We start from the raw sequence: 20902 nt of genomic DNA on the forward strand, positions 1-20902 counted from the left end.
AAAAAAATGTACGGATTGTACGGATTTTTTAAAAAAAAATTGTACGGATTGTACGGATTGTTTTTCGAAAATTGTACGGATTGTACGGATTTCTTCTGAAAATGTACGGTTTTTTGTACGGATGGGTTCAAAAAAGTTTTGGCCACCCTGAATACATTAAAATCCATTATTTCAAAATGTTACGACTAGATAAAAGGATTTGAAGAGTTATATGAGAACTATATAAAAGCTAAAGACATATGTTCCAAAAAGCACATGAGAATATTTTACGCAATTCAATGGTGTCCCAAGATTTCTAATAAAATTCTTACATTTTATGGCAGTTTTGGTTTTCTCGCACGCCCTGGTAAAGATATCTCGTATCAAATATCTTCTTGAAATAAATAATTTCAATAAGTTCTGTTGTATTGACCTGCTTGTGTTTGTGAGACAACCCAAGCCTCTTTTGGAGCCTCAAGAACTCCGGGTTATACTGATTACTCTTGATGATCAACTGTATCAAACATCCGCAACACAATTAATAAATCTAATGTTTTATATGATCTCCGAACAAAGTTTTGATAACTATTTTGGACCTTGAATGTTATTTGAACAACGAATCACTTCTTGAGATAGGATTAATGATCTTGATCTCCCATGATCATCTGCAACACGACGATCTTTATATTTTGAATGAAAGCTTGGGATTGAAGCTTGATAAATTCTGGTTTACATGACTTCTCAATTTTTAAATTACATATTTAAAAATTGCATTTTTGTTTAATTTTAACTCGTAGATTTGACAGGATAAAGAGGATATTCTGGGGTATTTAATAATCCTGCATTCAGCCTTCTTCTTTCAGGCTGTTGTTTGTCCTAAAATAATAGTGTAGTTTTTACAACTTTCCCCACAATATTAATACTTGAATATGGATTCATATTGATAACCATCTGCTGAACTAGACATACAGTTAAATTAGTATATAAATGTAGTAATACTTGAAATATACAAAAAACCCGATATTTCGTCTCGAATGTCGTCTTCTTAATTTAAAAAAACATGTATAAATTATCTTCTATCCCTTGCAAATACAAAAATTTTGTGAAGAATAGTCGTTTAAAAATCAATGTTAACAGATGCATGTTGAGTTAAATTTTTATGAAAAAAATAGCTGCTTGTATAGCAACAGTAAGGCGCGAAAAATTTGTTATGAGAAGAGGGGTGCGAAGTATATAAATAAATAAAATTCTATTTATCACACAACCTCCGAAAAATATATATATTTTGTAAATTTGCGGTTTACCTTCATAGAGAAACCACAATCTAAAACAATCAATTTTCAGCTAGAAAATGAGGATGTCTCCTTCAGACAAAAGTTTTAAGGTTACTGTTCCGAATCGGACTAACTAATCTTTAAATTGAGGGTTTACTTGAAATTATGTGTGTAATACAATTTGATTTGTCTATCTTTTTAGAATGCACGTTTCAAACGGATCACTGGGGTAGTGTGGAGTGGGCCCATGATATAGGTAAAATATCCTGAGGACGAAATTTAAGAATTTAAACCACGTCGGTGAACCAACAAAAACCGGTTTCGATTGAGCGCCGGCTCAAATCTCGAAACTCTAAAAACAACTACAAGTGGAGTGTTTGAGCCGCGGTTAAAATTCTTTAAATTCGGCCTCTGAGGACTAAACTTTTCCTTCAAATACTTAACTCTAAATCAATTTCTCAGTGCTCAAACTTTTGAATTAAGATGTAACTCCTGTAAGAGCGGGGAAAGTTGCCCATTCCTGGCAAATAATTAGGCCAAGGGGGAAAATTAATTAGCGCTAAAGTCACTGGTTTAATAAAAAGAAGGCTTGCCCTTGTTTATTTTTTGTCCGTATTCTCTTCATTCCGAGTCCATAGCAATGTCTTGAGATTACCTTTAGCCTGTTTTCTTGTCCATAATTTATCAAAAATTACATTTTTATTCTATTGATTTTAAAAAATTTTAATTTTAATTTAATTTTAATTTTTTGCCTGTTTTTACCTTTTTTCTCTAATTCTGTATTTCTTTAATCATTTCCCCATTTTTTATAGCTTTTCCCCATAATCTTTTCATTCCCATAATTTCATTAACTTTTTTCTGTTTTGTTCTTTATCCCTCACTTACTTTACGAAAGTTTAGAAAAATCAAGAGTTATCATTTTGTAATTTTTTTTTAGAAATGCACGACACAACAGCAAGACTAGCCGCAGCGAATATGTTTGTTTATTTCAACTCTATTTCCTCCACAGTACGAGAGAAGAACATCCAGGGATAATGACGGACAGACACTTTAGTTCTACGGTCACAAACATGCAGAGGAAACATTATTCACCGGAGTTCATTAAAGGAATGAATAAAATAATTAATATAACTTTAATTCACCAAACAAATTAGAAATTGTGTGGAACATATATAATAAATTATTCAGGGGTTGATGATTCAAACTTACTCCTGACTTTGTTGTGTGTGAGAAAGAAACGGTTTGATAAATCATTCCCTTCCCCCCTCTTTTAAAAATATTTTGAATCTTAAAAATATACATCGCGGAACTTTGATTTGATCTGTTCCACAATATATGTGCGGTACTTGAGATTCAATTTTCATATCATTATCCTGTCACCTTCTTAGAGCAACCCTGAATTTGTTTTAATTCCACTTCAAGATATCTTTTTTATTATAATGAACCGTTTAAACATATTTTATTCCTCCTTCACAGATGGTGTTGAAGTAGTATCTGGCAACTTCTCTTTCTTTGGGACGATTATTGATTTGATCCCAGTGGATTCGTCGGTTAACTCCATTCGTCCACTTTCCTTACGTCTGGACGATGGTACTGGGACGATAAGTTGTGTCTATTTTCGGCCGGATAAACTTGATCTACAGGATTATATGAAAATCGGTGACGATTTACTCGCCTACGGGACGATTCAAGAGTATCGGGACTCGTCCCAGCTGCGTTGTGACAAATTGAAGTTTGTCTCGGACCCAAACTTTCAAGCTCTGTGGATCAACCAAGTTATTTATTACAAAAAGATGAAGCAAAAACAATTTTAGTTTTTTATGTGAAATATCTAAATCAACTGCAAAGTGTACAGTGTACAGTTTTCAAATATTTCCTCAATGAAAGGAATACTGCCTTCATAGATTATGATCGCCCATTGAACTGATAATAAACTTTTTTTTTTTTTCAGAAAAAAAATCTGATTAAAAATGAAGTTGGTCCGATTCCTCATGAAGCTCAGTCACGAGACAGTCACAATTGAACTCAAGAACGGGACACAGGCACGTTATAATGGGGTTGTAGGACGTTTTTTTACGTTTCATAGTTTCATACTTTAATATGACTGAGGTGTTAGTTAAAGAAAACATGTCAAATTAAACAAATATATTTTGCTAATTTCTAGATTACTAGGGTAAACAATACAATACATACCTAAAAACAAAACCTTGTTCCTAAAAATTTCAACACCCCCAGAAATATCTAAGACGTGTGTTTTAATTTCGATATATTGATTCCAACTAAAACGATTTTAAGATTTAAGATTCCATTATTTGTAAAACTTCATTTTTGAAAAAAAAACTTTTTCTATATTTTAATATTTTATTTTATTGTAGGTTCATGGTTCTATAACTGGTGTAGATATTGCCATGAACACTCATCTCAAGAGCGTTAAGATGACAATCAAAAACCGGGATCCAGTCTCTATAGACTCATTAACCGTCCGGGGAAATAATATCAGGTAACAGTCCCGATCGCTAACAAATATTACCGACGGTAAATTCTCCATAGTTCTCTAATTTACCACTAGGGCTGCGTGTTATGTCACTTCAGTCTCGAGATAAAATAAAATAAATTATCATCCCGCTCTGCGAATTTTTAGAAAAATAAGAACCAAAGTGAAAACTTTTATTAACTTCCTTGCAAATATTTTTTAGTAGTAAATACTCGATAGTTTTTATTTCAGATCACTAACATGAAAATTCTCTTAATAGCGAAATTAAATTGTAAATGTTATTTTTAGATATTTTATCCTGCCTGACACCCTGCCCCTGGAAAACCTGCTGATTGACGACGGACCCCGGAAGCGTAAGGAACTCGGACGAGGCGGACGAGGTGGTCGAGGTGGATCCAGAGGAAACCCAAGATCTGGCGGAGCCCGCGGTGGACGTGGACGTGGTCGAGGCGGACCCCGGAGTGGAGGAGCTCCCCGCGGTGGACCAAGGAGGATGTAGAGAACTCCTCTCCGGCAAATCCATGCAATCTTTGCATGGCAAATCCATGCAATCTTTGAATCTTTGCATTTCGTTTATTTTGTAAACTTGTACCTTAACGTTTGTGTTGTCACCATTTTTTCAACTCTAAAAATGTTTCAGATGATCGCCTGAAAAGATTGTTGAATCCTCTGAAAACAGAGAATTAATAAAAATATAAAATGTCGAGTGGAAAGAAGTTCCGCCGTCCGCCGCCTCTTCCTCTGACTCTACCGCCAAATGAGGAGGAATGGCGGAATAATCCTGTTCCCCTTCAGCCTGGAGACCTGATGGGTCCTCCTCAGATACCTCCGCTCTCCCAGCACAGTAAGTTTAGCCTTCCGCCGTAGAAAATCAACACTGGCTCATCAAAAGCATTTTAAATATAATTGTGGATATCTTAATCAACTTTTACTTAAGAGTGTTGGCCCAGGGGAGGAAGGCAAGCCACAACAATTTCTCGTCCGAGCCACATTCTTCCCATTTTCTCGTCCGAGCCACCTCGGAATCTTCGTCTTTCGATTATTGTGTTTCCAATTCTCGAACATGAAACTATTTTTTAAAAATCTGGCCACTTCAGGACATGCAATATGGGTGGACTTAAGTATTGCAATGATTACATCCATGCTGGAATCTTCAAACCCATCAGAATTATTTCAAACTTTATTTAGGTAAAACTTAAATCTCTTCTCAATATAAAATAAATAGCAAAATATCCGGCATACCTCTGCCTATCATTTTCCCCATGGAATCACCCGGAAAAAATTCTATGGTTTTCACTATATAGTTAACAAAAAAGATTTAAGTTCTATAAACTCGGAGTTATTTGCGGCATGCTACACCAGGAATATCTGAAAACCTTAATTCAATTAAAACTTTTAATTTCGATTTACAAAAATTTGATATTTCATTTATGCCATAACATGGCCCGATTCTTTGAAAATAGATTTATCAGTGAGGATTAGACACTTAAAAATAAAAATATTGAAAGGACGAGGATTTCGAGGTGGCTCGGACGAGAAAATGAGGAGAATGTGCATCGGACTAGAAATTGTTGTGGTTGGCCTCCCTCCTCTCTTTGGCCTCACCTGCGCTTATTTTTATATTATCACCTTTAAACTTCTTACTTACTTGTATACTTGTGTGGTGGTTTGCAGGAGTCCATGGTGCAAACGTCTGCAACATATAGTTTCCAAGTCTAAAAAACTGTAACAAATAGAATCCAAGTCTAAAAAGTCTGTAACAAATAGTATTCAAGTCTATAAAATCAGTATCCGAGCCTATGAAATATGAAACAAATTGTTTTCTAGTCCATAAAATATGCCACAAATAGTATTTAAGTCAATAATATCTGCCACAAATAGTATTTAAGTCAATAATATCTGCCACAAATAGTATCCAAGTCCATAAAATCTGCCACAAATAGTTTTCAAGTCCAGAAGATATTATACAATACTTATAGTATACAGATCCATAAAATCTGCCACAAATACAGTGAACAGTGTACAATGTACTCAGGGGCGTATTCAGGAAGTTGTCCAGGGGGGGCTTATATTTTTTTCTTTTCCTTGCAGGGGGGGGGCTCAGCACCCGTTGTGGCCTGAAAACCCCCTGAAATCAATAGATTTCGTTGGTCCAGGGGGGGGGAATTAGTCCCCATACCCCCCCCCCCTTGAATACGCCTCTGAATGTACTTAACTTGAAATCATGAAGAATATAAATCTTTGGTTTTGTAAGTACAAAGTTTCTTAAATTTATTTTTAAATTTTGTATTTCATATATTTTTTTTTTACAAATATGGTTTCTTTTTGAATTTTATATAAAGATATACGTACCTTTAGAAGTTATTATTAATTTGTGTGTGTGTGTGTGTGGGTGGATCCTCTTAAACACGCTTTTAGTTTTTTCAGCTATTCCTCTTTACTGGCACATATTCATTAAAATTATAAGATATAATAATCACAAGCTTTAAGACATGACTTTAGTATTACCATTATAAAAATCAGAATTAAGAAGTAGGACCCTAGAACAAGAAAGTATAAAATCAATTCTAATCTTAATTTTATATACTGACAACCATTAAATTTAATGAATTGTTTAAAATCAATGTTAATGTTATACTGACAACTATAACCTTTGATAAATTGTTTAAAGTCTATGTGATGTTAGTTTTAATTCTGATTCTAATATTATATCATAGCTTGATATACTGACAACCATAAACGTTAATGAATTGTTTAAAGTCAATGTTAATGTTAACAATATATACTGATAACCTAAGAATTTAAGGAATTGTTTACAGTCAATGTTAATGTTAATGTTAATGTTTATGTTTATGTTTATGTTTATGTTTATGTTTATGTTTATGTTTATGTTTATGTTTATGTTTATGTTTATGTTTATGTTTATGTTTAATAATGTTAATGTTAATGTTAATGTTAATGTTAATGTTAATGTTAATGTTAATGTTAATGTTAATGTTAATGTTAATGTTAATGTTAATGTTAATGATCATGATCATGATAAATTATTCTTTTAGAATAAAAGGTAATCAAAAATATCTTAAAAGTCAAATTCATAAATACCCAAAATAAATAGTTTCCGACGTTAACCAGGTTCTCTTCCCATGCTGCAGGTTTATCTCATGCGGGTTCAGGATATGTCTAAATTATTTTGAGGAATAGGTTAGTTTCATCACTTTTTGTTGCAAGAAATATATCTACAATTTCAATCCCTGTTTTTTTAATTCACTGTCAAAAAACCAGTTATTAAAAAGTAATGTACGGACACAATTCTGTTATTTTAAGAAAAATGTCAAAATCTTAATTTAAAACATCAAAATTTAAAATTGCAAAAATGCTTTTTACAAAAATTTTACAGCTTTGAGTAGACCATTTCACCATTGATAAATTAATGAATATTTTATTTCTATATATATCTCAAAAACTTCTATTTCTCTCGTAAAATCAAATTAATTTCTAACTAAAAAATGATTAACTTTTTTACCCCTAAAATTGAAAATATATTTTCCACAAAAGCAATAATAAAACTACGTCTTTGGAACAACAATAGTTATTATTTTTTTTTGATTTCTGATCATTGTTTATGAATGAATATTTTTCTTTTCAGCCAAAGCAATAAGATATAAATTCTCGGAAATGTAAGAGAAGGGAGAAGAAGTTATTAATTTCATATATGATTCATTGCTATAATTTTATATTCAAGTTAAGCGTACTTCATGTTTTGTTAAAGGGACTGTTTGTGTAGTTTCATTTATATTATGGCATGTCTGTATCACAAGATACCCTTAAAATCAGAATAAGTCTGAATAATGAGATCCATGTTTTTGTTTCATTCTTAAAAACTATGTATTTTCATTTTCAGTTTAACCATAAAAGGGACTTTGCATTTCTAACTTCAGAAACAATGAAGAAATCATCAGAATAAAACTTATTTTACTAATGATTGTAATTATGCTTGCCCTTCTTTAGATTGAGTGTCACTCTAAATTACTCTACAGTCCCTTCAAGACCAATAATGTGTGTTAAGAATGTATAATTAGTGAGGAAGAGTTAGAACTTTAAATTATTTGAAGTTTGTGTTACCTGTTAAAAATAAAATAAATTGCACAATAGACTTGTAGACAAGCTTTAATAGTGTTGTTGTTTCCTTGGGAGTTGTGTGACAAAGACAACATTTTTTTCAGAGTACATTATGCCTGGATGCTTCTATAAACAACATTATGCCTGGATGCTTCCTTAAACAACATTATTCCCGGATGCTTCTATAAACAACATTATGCCTGGATCCTTCTATAAACAACATTATGCCTGGATGCTTCTTCAAACAACATTATTCCTGGATGCTTCTATAAACAACATTATGCCTGGATGCTTCTATAAACAACATTATGCCTGGATGCCTCTATAAACAACATTATGCCTGGATGCTTCTATTAACAACATTATGCCTGGATGCTTCTATAAACAACATTATGCCTTGATGCCTCTATAAACAACATTATGTCTGGATGTTTCTATAAACAACATTATGCCTGGATGCTTCTGTTGAGCTAAGATTGCTCATTGTCAAGCATTTTTTGTTAAGGACTATGGAACATTGTTGCGAGGAAACCATGCCACCACAGATGTTATCCTGCTATCATGTATTGTCCAATGTTTGTATGAGAATCATGTCTGAGATGTTTACCATTTCAGATATTATACAATGAGCTTGGACTGCATTGATAATATAAATTGCCAATAGAACCACCAGGAAAGCATCTTTATCAGTTTTATCATTTATTTATATTTTGTTCTTTGTTGATATTCAGATTGATCTGAAATAAGTATTCTATATTGACATTGATAGATGTTTGTACCAGATTTTCAATCTGTGCAAGACCTGCCTCAGCAGGAACAAGATCTTATGTTTTATCTGTTGCAGATAAAATACATGAGGTCTCAGATTAGAACCGGACGGTTTAAAGGTGTGGAGAATAGGGGCGTGGCCAATATGCCTCGATCAGGCGAATCCTAAGGTTCTTAGATTAACATTGAAAATCTGTTTCTTTGCCCCCCTCCCCCCCTCATTGGTATCTCCTGATAGAAGTAAAACCTTTTAGACTGCAATTCATAAGTGAAGAATAATTGCTTGCAGTCATTGCATGAATCATTCTTTACCTGAATTGTGAAGCTATGATTAAAATTCTTGAGAGTTAGTATTTATAAAAAGTATTAATAAAGGATAACACTGACCAAGGGGCCCTCCTTGGAGCTGTGTCAAAAACAGGGCACACCAGAAGGCATTTTAAAGACCTTCACGAAGAAAGGTATACCCCTGAACCCCCCCTTCATAGTACCAAAATTACTTCTGATAGGATTAGTATGAACTCTGCCACCTCTAAGCCCTCATATTTACCAGATGGTAAGGTAGTCACTGATCATCAAGGATCAAGTTTTACTCAGTTGGATCAGTATATTGAATCCCCTTTTATTAGCGCGGGTGGTGATCTTGCATCTGAAGAAGAATCTGAGTATAATCTTGAAGCAACTCTTGCAATGTTAAGAAAAGGTATCTTTGACTTTGAGACAAAGTTTGATGAAAAGGAGAACTGACCAGGTAAAGTGTGGACGACTGAGCTTGATTTGCAGACTCAACTAAATGAAGTTAAGGATGTGGCTATGAAGTCTGGAAAGGGAGAACTATTAAGTATTTGTGAGGAATTGCAGAACAAATTAAAATATTCAGTTTTGGGCTGGAATAAAAAGATGGAGCAATCTTACCAACCAGACCCAAGATATCTTGCAGCAGCCCAAGGTAGTGCCCTTGATCAAAGCAGTTTTCATGGATTCCCAGATACTGTAATTTCTAACCCTTACCCCCAACAAGTCAGCAGTCTTCCAAATTTAAGTGGAATATCTCACTTGATTTCAACAACCCCTAGAATGGGTGTGTTAGCGCTTAGATCAATTAACCTATTAGGTAATACTAATTCTGGAGAACACATTGTAGATGTCCAAGAAAAGGCATGTAGTGCTATCAACCCACCAACAGAGTTTGGTGGTGAACCCCCTAGTGAAGAACCCTCTGATGAGACAATTGCTGTCAGTTCAAGAAACTTCAATGCAGCAAAGTCCAAAGGAAGATGTCTGTCAATCCAAGATGAGCTCATCAATGCAGGTGAAGCACTCCAGACTACTGATGGAGAGACAAGTGCTGATGAAGAAGAACCTGATCTAACTGAATATGATAGATCAAGAGGAGACATTCCACCCCTGAATGTTATCATAGAGGATCTTCTAAAAAAGCAACCTAAGTTTTAAAGAAGTTATCCTCAAATGAGAAGATAATCATCAAGAAATGTTTTCAATTAGAGAGCAAAATTATTAATATTGATAAAAGCCAAAATTGTATCACCCACATAAATGAAGGACTTATTTGTAGTTCAAAGAAGAATTCCTTAGATGTGAAAGACACTATAGCTGCTGTCAATGACATAGATAATGATGTCCAGAGTCTCAAAAAGAAGAAGGCCACTTTAGAGTATGCCACTGCTAATACTGAAAAAACTTTGGCTGCGTTTGAAGCAAAGTTCTTAAAGAGAGGTGAAGCAATTGCTATCTTGGCCGAACAAGTCTCTAAGCAAGCTAATATTATAAATAATCTTCTTGAAGAGAAGGATAAACAGGCTGAGCTCTCCTTTTTGGTTCTTAAACTGGAGAAACAATTAGATGAGATTTCTGTAAGAATGAAGACTTCAGAAAAGTTCAATGATATTCTTTTGACGAAATTAGCATTTGTTGAAAGTAAATCATTTGCAGTCCAATCTCCTTACCCTTCACCTGTACCAGAAGGGAACCATTTCCCTAATATCTATCCATGTGGTTTGGTTTCGTCAGGAGTGGTTATGACAACAACTACCTCTGTACCTATTGTTACTCAGTCTAATAACACAAATATTGACCAGGAGCAGTTATTATCTACTTCCCCTGCCATATCTATACCTGGAATTAGGAAACACAATCCAAGCCAGATGTCTTCAGGTCAAGCTGTGGCGTGTCTGCAGCCTGGCTCAAGGACAGTGCAGGATCCTCCTAAATCTCAGAAAGTGTTCAATAGCTTAGGCAGAACGGTCCCGGTTTCAGTTCACCATGAAGAACAAATATGTCAAGATAGTCATCCACCGTCAGTTCTTCAAAGATATACTACCCCTCCATCTATATTTCAGCAAGAAAAATCTAGATCTGGAAGTGGAATTAGTAGACAGTCTAGTATTGATCCTGAGGATGAAATATCCAGAGATATCTTGAGAGATAGTTTCCAGATGCTTGTTGACAAGCTCTCAGGTATGATTAATAAGAATGTTGATGATACATTTTCGGAGGAAAGAATACAAGAGTATTATTCATCATATACCCCTCAGATTGAGAAGGTTAGTAAGCAATGCAATGAAGCTTGTATGAAAAACTCAAATTTTCCTGGACGGGATGTGATTCTTTGTCAGAAAGCAATTAGGATCATGAGAAATGCCTCTGATTGGGTTTCCAATATAAGAGACCTAGCTGAGAATAAGCAGTCTTATACCAAACCCCTTGGGAAGGAGTTCACTGATTCCCTCATACCCTTCTCTAATGATGCCAAGCAGAATGTCTTTGAGTTCTTCAAGAAATTTGAAGCTAGCTTCCAAAGAAAGGGAACTGAGCAACAAAGAGGTGAAATTTTGGCTGAAAAGTACCTCTCCCCTAGAATTAAGTTACAAATTGCAGAGTATAATGGTGATTATCTTAAGATTAAGGGATTTCTTGTTAGGAAGTATGGTGATGTTATGACAATTGCCAATACTATCTGTGATGACTTGGAGAGCAATAAGAAACCTGGCCCACATGCATCCTCTCAGGTAACTGCTGATTTCTTTACTTTGCTACTCTCTGGGATCTACAAGATCAGAAACCTGGCTAAGATTCAAGATCTTGATGTTTTAGAGCTGAACCAGTATATTCATTCCAGAATTTTTCTTGAAATACTGGTAGGCCTACTTCCTGATTCTCACAGATGTGAGTTTAACAAAAAGGCATCTGATCAAGATTTAGATCCTCAGAAGCTTGTAGGCAAAGAAGCATTGGAACTTCTTGTTAAATTTATTGAACGAGAGATCAAAAGTTTAGATTCAGTAACCCAATGTTCTCCAAAGAAGCCAGCTCCTTTGAGTAAAGAGAGGCAAGCCAAGAAGAGTCCAAGTAAGAGTGTTAATATTGTCAGAGTCAAGAATAAATCCCTAGATTCTGACAACTTCTCTGAAGATGATAAAGATGACTCTCTCAGACCATAGCAGCATCAGTCCCTAAGAAAGGTGATAAAGCTGCTAATTCTAAATGGTATGATTTGTCCTTGAAATATCCTTGCCCACTAGATAAGCACAGACATGAGATTGGAGTCTGTGCTGAATTCTTTACTTTAACTGCAAAAGAAAGAATTGAATCATGTAAAAGGAAACTCTGCTTCACTTGTCTAGGTCCATGGCATAAATGCCGAAGGAAGTGCAGCAGGAAACCTCCAAAGGAGCTTTTATGTACAGAATGTGAAGTTACATTTAATAGTCCTGGTAAGAGTACATATAATCTTCTACTCTGCTCTAAGGATGATCATTCCAAGCCAATGGTAAAAGACATTATGAAGTTCTTGAAAGATTATCTCCCCAGCTCTGATGTGAAGCATAATGTTGAACTGAGTGCCAACTAGAAAATGCCTCTCAAAGAATGGAGAGTCTTCTTGCAGTTCCTAATCTCCTTTGTAATACAAGAATGGAGTTGAGATCTCTAAATGATTTAAAGTTTAAACATTATATTTTCAGTAGCTTCAGTAATTTCTCGGTATCTGTTTTCTTCAATTTCTTTCATATATCATTTGACATGTTGGGTATGAAACTCAAAATGTCTAAGATAAGGTTTTAGTTCTAACCTTGATGGCTTTAAAAGGAATAGTTCCTTTAAAAGCTTTCAAAGAGTATTTTCTGTTGCCCCTCATCCTATGATTTGATGCCTCAACTAAAGATGTTCATGATAAGGTTTATTTTTAATTAAACATTCTTCTTTCTCTAACACAAGAATAAGACGAGTTTTCTCCCTTTCCCCCTGTTCAAGCCTGTCTTCAGGTCTTCTTTTTAAGTTGTGAAAAGATGATTTTCACAGAACCTGAAGCAAAGGAAACAAGGAAGGTTGTTATTGTTGTTCCTGATATGGAGGGAGATAAAGATGACGTTATGATCATTGAAGAGTCTGAGTACTGTTATTACTCCTGATTGCTTTCAAGCCTGTGCCAGGTGAAACTCCTAGAATCCTCTTATTTCTTAAGAGGAAGAGAGCTGCCGCTGCAGCTGCTACTGAAACCTCATCTATTACCTGACTCTAAACTGAAGAAGAAAAGCATAAACCTTAAAGCTCTGTACATTTTGAGCAGTTCCTTTGTGACTGTAATAATCTTGAGCCTCACATCTCTACTGGTGTACTTAGTAACTTTGAGCAGTTCCTTCGTGACTGTGATAATCCTGGACCTCATACCACTACGGATCTATTTAGTGATTTTGAGCAGATCCTTCGCGACTGTGATAATCCTGACCTCTACTGATAACCAGGATGATGATCCTACTAACTATGCTGATTGGCCTGGTTATGAAGATATGTCGAAGATTAGGAAGAACTACTGGTTGTTGTATTTTTTCAAATGTATTGTAAACTATAGGTAATGGTTTCTGTTTATTACTGTCCCATGAGTCCTTTTTCTTTGTTGGGCAATGTTGAGCTAAGATTGCTCATTGTCAAGCATTTTTTGTTAAGGACTATGGAACATTGTTGCGAGGAAACCATGCCACCACAGATGTTATCCTGCTGGCTTTATTTATGTATCATGTATTGTCCAATGTTTGTATGAGAATCATGTCTGAGATGTTTACCATTTCAGATATTATACAATGAGCTTGGACTGCATTGATAATATAAATTGCCAATAGAACCACCAGGAAAGCATCTTTATCAGTTTTATCATTTATTTATATTTTGTTCTTTGTTGATATTCAGATTGATCTGGAATAAGTATTCTATATTGACATTGATAGATGTTTGTACCAGATTTTCAATCTGTGCAAGACCTGCCTCAGCAGGAACAAGATCTTATGTTTTATCTGTTGCAGATAAAATACATGAGGTCTCAGATTAGAACCGGACGGTTTAAAGGTGTGGAGAATAGGGGCGTGGCCAATATGCCTCGATCAGGCGAATCCTAAGGTTCTTAGATTAACAACTTCTGTAAACAATATTATGCCTGGATGCTTCTATAAACAACATTATGCCTGGATGCTTCTTTAAACAACATTATGCCTGGATGCTTCTATGAACAACATTATGCCTTGATGCTTCTTTAAACAACTCTATACACCTCTTTTATAACTCTCAGAAGAATTTTCAAAATGTTGTCTTATTATGTAAGACTTTTCATGAAGTTAGTAAATTCGACTTGTTCCTAATTCTCAAGCATGAGAGTGATTAGAAACAGGTTTCAGTCAAATAATATCACTTCATCCTGGTGAAATATTATTGCGTTTTTTTAAGATACACCCTGTATAGTTAGAGAAACATTTTTAAATTGTTAAAGTTTTTTTTCTGTAAAAGTTATTACTTGAGTACTCTTAAATTGTGTAATGACAAACCTTCAATTCACATCAACTTAAGCACCAAAGGTGCGCCAAGAACCCCATCATAAACAGGTTTCTTTCAAATCTTGTCTGCTTAATAGACAATCCGAATTGAACACAGATGCTGGTTGTGTTAGTCTCCATGATGATTAGTTAGCCAAAACATTATAAATGTTTCCATCTATTAGTCTTGGGTTACCAATATTTCTGGACTCTGCTCTTGATAATTTTTCTTTGTGTAGATGTAGGTTGGTCACGCATATTTCTCAAATTCTGACCCTTGTACCTGTAACAAATACAGTGGCAGATTCTATAATTACATATAGATAAATTTCGTTGCACATTGTCAAATATAGATGCGCTTAATAGTAACTATGCAATCTTGTGTGCTTAACCTAACCTAGCTATGTCTGTAAATAACTATTGAACCTGTATTATGATTAGCTTCACTACGTTTTATATTTATAATGACGTAAAACTTGTGATTACTTCTACTTTAACTTAATCTGTGACCTAGAACCCAAAATGTATTCAGCTGGAATAGACTCTTGATGGATTACCTATTGATAGTAATTGTTCTTTGTTCAGCGAACAAGGACCGTCCTGAATCACCTTCTTGAAAGAAAGATATAGATTGGGAATTGCTACAGATAGATCATGTACGGTTTGACTTTGATAGTGAAACATTTTACTGATATATCGTGTCCTGTTTGACATTGATAGTAAAGTATTGTACAGATATATCATGTCCAGTTTGACATTGATAGTAAAGTATTGTACAGATAGATCATGTCCAGTTTGACATTGAAAGTAAAGTGTGATTGAACTGATAAGTTCTTATGTCGCGTAGACGAACGAGAGAGATTGAGTTGTACTTGGATTGATACGGGTCTAAACGGATTTATTGAAGTAGGGTATTTTACTATATCCCAACTACTGTAGAGAATAAATTCACGCATCTTCACACGCAGGGGCCACACATTAGGTTTTAGGGCCTTCTCTAGATCCTTAGCTTTCACAGATATTTTATAACTTACAACAGCAGGGGTGCCTTTGCTCATTTATACAATATCTTAATCTGATATCTGGATATCACTATCTGCTAAATCTTCTATGATATCCTCTTTGAGTGTATCCTTGCCTTTGCTCATTTATACAATATCTTAATCTGATATCTGGATATCACTATCTACTAAATCTTCTATGATATCCTCTTTGAGTGTATCCTTGCCTTTGGTCATTTATACAATATCTTAATCTGATATCTGGATATCACTATCTGCTAAATCTTCTATAATATCCTCAGTGATCGTATCCTTGCCTTTGCTCATTTATACAATATCTGAATCTGATATCTTGATATCACTAGCTGCTAATTCTTCTATAATATCCTCAGTGATTGTATCCTTAGGTACTCCATATAAAATATCCACAAGGGGGGGATTTCATCTTTCTGCTATTTTCTTGTATCTTGGATCCAATAACAACTTTTTTCTCTTTATTTCTAAGGTTTCTCGGAATTGGAACATCATTATCAGGTCTCTTAAATCTAGCAGTCCTTTCTCTGAACACAGTGCCTCTCTGAGTACTGTTCTGATAACACTAACATTAACAATAACATTAACATTAACATTAACATTAACATTAACATTGACATTGACATTGACATTGACATTGACATTGACATTGACATTGACATTGACATTGACATTGACATTGACATTTTACAAACAATTCAATGTTAACATTAACATTCATATTTAAGGTTCATTTATTGTTAGTGGTACAGTATATAATGTTACATTAACATTAGCATTGACTTCACACATTGTACAAATATTTAAGGTGGTTATTGTATATATATACAATTTTAATATTATTATGTTAACATTAACAACGAACAAATTTATAAATCATATCATTTATACCTAAATGTTTATTTATATTTTAATATCAATTAATTTAATCAAATCATCAATGGTTTCATAAACAGCCTCTAATGGAAAAATTCACTAGAATTTGTACTTCAAGATTAGAACAGGGCTTTCTTTAAAAAAAATAAATTTTGAAATTGATTTTTGGTTTGAACTAGACAATAGACATATTAATTTATGAAAAATACGTATTTTGTGTGGAATATAATCCCCTGGACGAGATTAATTTATATAAATTCTATCTGTTTACGTGTTATTTTGGTAGTAGCCCTTCAATACTCAACAAGTTTTTCTTAGGTTTATTAGAATAGTAAATAAACCTTATCTGAATTTTCTCCGGAGTTATCAGATACAGAGATAAAATGTTTAAACCCAAGTCTAAAATTTTCAATATTCCATTTATCTGTCTGTCTTTGTCTGTATATCTGTCTATCTGTCTGTCTGTCTTTATTTATGTAGAAAACTTGAGCATTCACTATTCATCTATTTTACTATGTATTCACAATCACCAATATCTATCTATCTAGATACATATATGAATATTCAACTATGTATTTATCAATATCTATCTATTTACATATATATATATTTTCAACTATGTATCTATTACATCTATTGATGAGTGAAGCTATTAAGGCTCCGTGTATCTATAATCTCGTCATATCGCTCTATCTATCTATCTATATCTATCTAGATCTAATGATGAGTGAAGCTATGATGGTTCCGTGTATCAATGATCTGGTAATATCTGATGTTGACGAAGAGCAGAGAAAAAGGCTGGAGTTCTTCTTCAACCAGAAGAAGCAGCTGGGAGAACTCAAATCGGAAGAGGACTTTGAGAAGATATCAGAGTTAGGTTAGTTTCGAGAATATGTCTGAGTTAGGTTAGTTTTAGCAATATTTTAGCTCCCTGGATCATGGTTGTATATAAAGGTTGCTTACTTAGACTCTCAATGTGCTCTGATGTAAGTGAAATGTATTCTCCTTAGCATAGATAGATAGAATCCGCATATAATGTCACTGATTGTAGAGGCGAGAGTGACATCATACTATTCATTTATGCTATTTATTAATCTTTTTTTTGATTTAAAAATTTTAATAAAATGTGAAGGAGAGAAGAAATCAACATTATTGAACTAGGTGCTGGAAACGGGGGAGTTGTGCATTGTGTCCGACACAAACAAACAGGAACTGTTATAGCAAAGAAAATGATTCATCTTGAGGTAACTTCGAATGTTATTTGAAAAAGTTTTATCAAAATAAAATAATTTAATACAATATTAGGTAAAACCTGCGATAAAAAAACAAATCATTACCGAACTGAGAATCCTTCACGAATGCAACTCACCTTATATAGTAGGTCAGTAAAATGTAAAAACTAGCTTTAAATATTGTGGAAGTTTTTACAGTTTTATTTTTAAATTTAATTTTTTTACAATATTCTTTAAATAGTTTAATGATATCAGATGTAAATATTTTGACCTTTCTATATTTCTTGTTTTTCATTTTCTTCTTGTTCGTACATTAGAAATAATGAATTTTTTTTAGACATCCTTGCAGTTTTGTCATGCTGCAAACTTTAGAACCAAGTTTTCCTATTTCTACAGTACACACATTTGATGTGTCATCAACTGAATTCAACTTGTTGATTCAGCTCCAAACAAACACATACTTCTAATGTATTTTCTGTCAGGCTGAAATAGATGAAGGGGGGGGGGGCGTCTCCTAGCCCCATCTTTAATGTTTGTCTCCATTCCCTAACAGAATAAATTGGTAGTGTAGAGCGTATCAGAGATTTCCCTTCCAATTTTTCCTGTTCAATTTTCGTTTTTTTTCTACGTTTTGAGGCCTCTCCAAATAGTTCTTGTGACATCAAGTTGTGGAGCAGGTAGGAGAGAGATAAGGAGGTTTGGAGGAGGAAGGGTATTAGGGATTTCAGGAAACCAGTCCAGTCCTCACAGCTGGTTGAGTATAAAAACGGTATCATTGTGCAATGTGCATGGCTTGTATACCTATCAGGGGTTATACTTTTTTGAGTTTTCATTTTTTTGTTCCCTAGCGGGAGATATGGTAAGAGAGAGAGAGAGTATCCACACTATTTAAATCCTATGCCTCGCTACTCCCCTGTAGGACAAGTCATGAGCGACTCTACGCAGCCCTCTTCCTAACTTTGGAGCGGGGAGCTGCTAAGGGAGATCCTCTCACCACCGCAAGCAAAAAGCAACTGAATATCGTTGAACTAATGTGCAAGAAGTCCACATTTTTACTAGGATAAAAAGTTGATTTATGGGAACTAATTAAGTGTTAAAAGGGTGGGTGGTTTTTTCAGAATACATTTGTGAACATGTGCTATGTCTCGCTGCGCCTGCTTTGCGTTTGTTTTGACTATGTTGTAAATTCTAGGTTTCTATGGAGCATTTCATTCTGACGGAGAGATTAATATCTGTATGGAGTATATGGATGGAGGGTCCCTGGACCTGGTTATAAAGAAGACTGGCAGAATCCCGGAGAAATATTTGAGAAAGATTACATTTGCAGTTCTTAGGGATATATACACAAACTTATTTCAGGGAGTTCATCTTTAGAGGAGGGAAGGGGGGGGGGGTCAAAGATAGAATATATATAAATAATATAAACTTCTTAACTTTTTAAAACTTTTCTTCAAATTTCAAGTAACCCTCCATACAAATATGACAATACCCAATTAACAAGATTGCCATTGAAACCTTAATTTGATCAATTTTTGTATTTCTAGGTTTAAAAGTTTTAAATTCTAATAATTCCTATATGCCCATGTCACTTTTGTAGAGAAAGCCCAATTAAGAATTATAAACATTGAGTGATTTCTTTGCATTGAGTGTCACTTGAAAATTACGCTGTTAGTTTCATAAAGAAGTTCTTAAGACACCACCTAAATGGACATCCATCCTATTATTCATTTGATATTTTTTCTTCTTTTTTTAAAACGAGTGTGAATATTTATATACAGAGGTCTGCAGTACCTTAGAGAGAAACATCAGATCATTCACAGAGATGTGAAACCATCGAATATTTTGGGTAATGCATGTTTTTATCAATATTCATTCTTTCATTCATCATCGTTGATTAATTCAGTGATTTACCTAATTCATCCTTCTATTTGTTTATTCTTTTGTTCATCCTTTTATAATTCATCCTTTCACTCATTCTTTCTTTCATTCATCCATCTTTTCATACTTTCATCTATCTTTCAACTCATCCTTTCATTCATCCTCTTACTCATTAATCCTATCTTTCATCCCTTCATTTTTCATTATTTTTTCATTAATCTTTCATTCATTTACGCCTTTGGGCAAATTTCAATTGGTTCTAATTTTTCTTTAGAGTAAATAATACTATAGGGTTTTAACTTGACAATTTATTTTTATTTATTTTTCTTCAGTGAACTCTGCTGGTGAAATCAAAATTTGTGATTTCGGTGTTTCCGGTCAGCTTATTGATTCTATGGCCAACTCCTTTGTTGGGACACGCAGCTATATGTCCCCAGAGCGGTTACAGGTAATTTAATGTTATTTAGGACATATGTCCCACTCATTTTGTTTCTTTCGCTGTAATTTATTTCTCTACTATATGAACATTTTGCAATATAAATCATTTTGTTTTTGTTTGTTTAGGGGTCACAGTACAGTGTTGCAAGTGATCTTTGGTCTCTTGGGCTCTCTCTTCTAGAAATGGCATTGGGTTAGTAATAGTTTACGTAAACATGTATATTCCTGTCTAGAAAACTCGGATTTTAAAGATTGAGATAATTTTTAAAATCTTTGTCAAATTTCTTGAAGATGGAAACAATTTTATATGCTTCTAAAGTTTCTCACTGGAGTGAGTAAATTTAGTAAAAATAAAGATAATCTCAGTTTGCACAATAAAATTTAAAATCCGACTACAAACGCGTCGTTAGACCATTATTCCCCGACTATTTGAGACACCCTGTACAGTTTACATTAATAAAACTCAAATTAATTATGATCAGATTCAGAGGTCGAACCTTATGTTTTTAGTATCGTTAAACTTGAAATTTTTTTCTTGATATCTAATATGGGCCCTTTTAAGCTTGAGGATCAATGCTTAACCCCTCAATTAAAGTCTTCTTGGCCACTGTATGGTTTTGCATTAGATGGCGATCACTGCACCAGGCCATTGTCCACACAGTGGTGTTCAATGCCCTGAATGCGGTCTCGGGGTTGCACATTTCAAATTACAGAGGTTCCGAATTCAGTATTTACCATGATAAGAATAGTGATAATAATATTCTAGGTTGTTATCCTATTCCTCCCCCTGACCCAAACTATCTAGCAAACATATTTGGACCAGTATTCATGGAAGATCCAGCTAACATGATGCCAGTTCCATCTCCTAGAACACCTAGAACTCCACATACAGGTAACATGATGCCAGTTCCATCTCCTAGAACACCTAGAACTCCACATACAGGTAACATGATGCCAGTTCCATCTCCTAGAACACCTAGAACTCCAC

The 20902-nt window shown here is 34.2% G+C and overlaps 2 protein-coding genes and 1 long non-coding RNA gene across 10 annotated transcripts in view; all 3 read left to right on the top strand.

Moving 5' to 3' along the window:
* The first annotated feature begins 1405 nt into the window (after positions 1-1405).
* Positions 1406-2315, top strand: LOC111714879 (uncharacterized). The gene is made up of 2 exons (XR_002768112.1): positions 1406-1509; positions 2191-2315. It is a non-coding gene; the product is annotated as an uncharacterized LOC111714879 (long non-coding RNA).
* Positions 2316-2729: 414 nt separating this feature from the next.
* On the top strand, positions 2730-4388 carry LOC111714878 (small nuclear ribonucleoprotein Sm D1). Its single transcript, XM_023490091.1, has 3 exons — positions 2730-3295; positions 3629-3753; positions 4036-4388. Exons 1-3 carry the CDS (start codon positions 3224-3226, stop codon positions 4244-4246), a joined length of 408 nt encoding a protein of 135 aa, XP_023345859.1. The 5' UTR covers positions 2730-3223; the 3' UTR covers positions 4247-4388.
* A 39-nt stretch (positions 4389-4427) lies between these two features.
* LOC111714877 (dual specificity mitogen-activated protein kinase kinase 1) overlaps positions 4428-20902 on the top strand; it is a 20038-nt gene continuing 3563 nt past the window's right edge. For all 8 annotated transcript variants that reach the window (XR_002768105.1, XR_002768107.1, XR_002768108.1 and 5 more), the window contains exons 1-9: positions 4428-4591; positions 17082-17243; positions 17528-17610; positions 17672-17747; positions 18791-18932; positions 19377-19444; positions 19809-19924; positions 20041-20107; positions 20681-20806. Coding sequence is in view for 1 of the 8 variants with exons in the window: in XM_023490089.1 (XP_023345857.1) it covers positions 4447-4591; positions 17082-17243; positions 17528-17610; positions 17672-17747; positions 18791-18932; positions 19377-19444; positions 19809-19924; positions 20041-20107; positions 20681-20806 (985 nt within the window). In the remaining 7 variants the exon portion in view is untranslated. The remainder of the gene's footprint in view (positions 4592-17081; positions 17244-17527; positions 17611-17671; positions 17748-18790; positions 18933-19376; positions 19445-19808; positions 19925-20040; positions 20108-20680; positions 20807-20902) is intronic.

Source organism: Eurytemora carolleeae, unplaced genomic scaffold, assembly GCF_000591075.1.
Source record: "Eurytemora carolleeae unplaced genomic scaffold, Eaff_2.0 scaffold1502, whole genome shotgun sequence".
Taxonomy (NCBI): Eukaryota; Metazoa; Arthropoda; class Copepoda; order Calanoida; family Temoridae; genus Eurytemora; species Eurytemora carolleeae.

Bases quoted from the DNA above. Each gene is read 5' to 3' on its own strand.
- LOC111714878 (XM_023490091.1), top strand. From the start codon at position 3,224: ATGAAGTTGGTCCGATTCCTCATGAAGCTCAGTCACGAGACAGTCACA. The intron at 3,296-3,628 runs GCACGTTATAAT...ATTTTATTGTAG, and splicing joins AACTCAAGAACGGGACACAG to GTTCATGGTTCTATAACTGG. The intron at 3,754-4,035 runs GTAACAGTCCCG...TGTTATTTTTAG, and splicing joins GTCCGGGGAAATAATATCAG to ATATTTTATCCTGCCTGACA.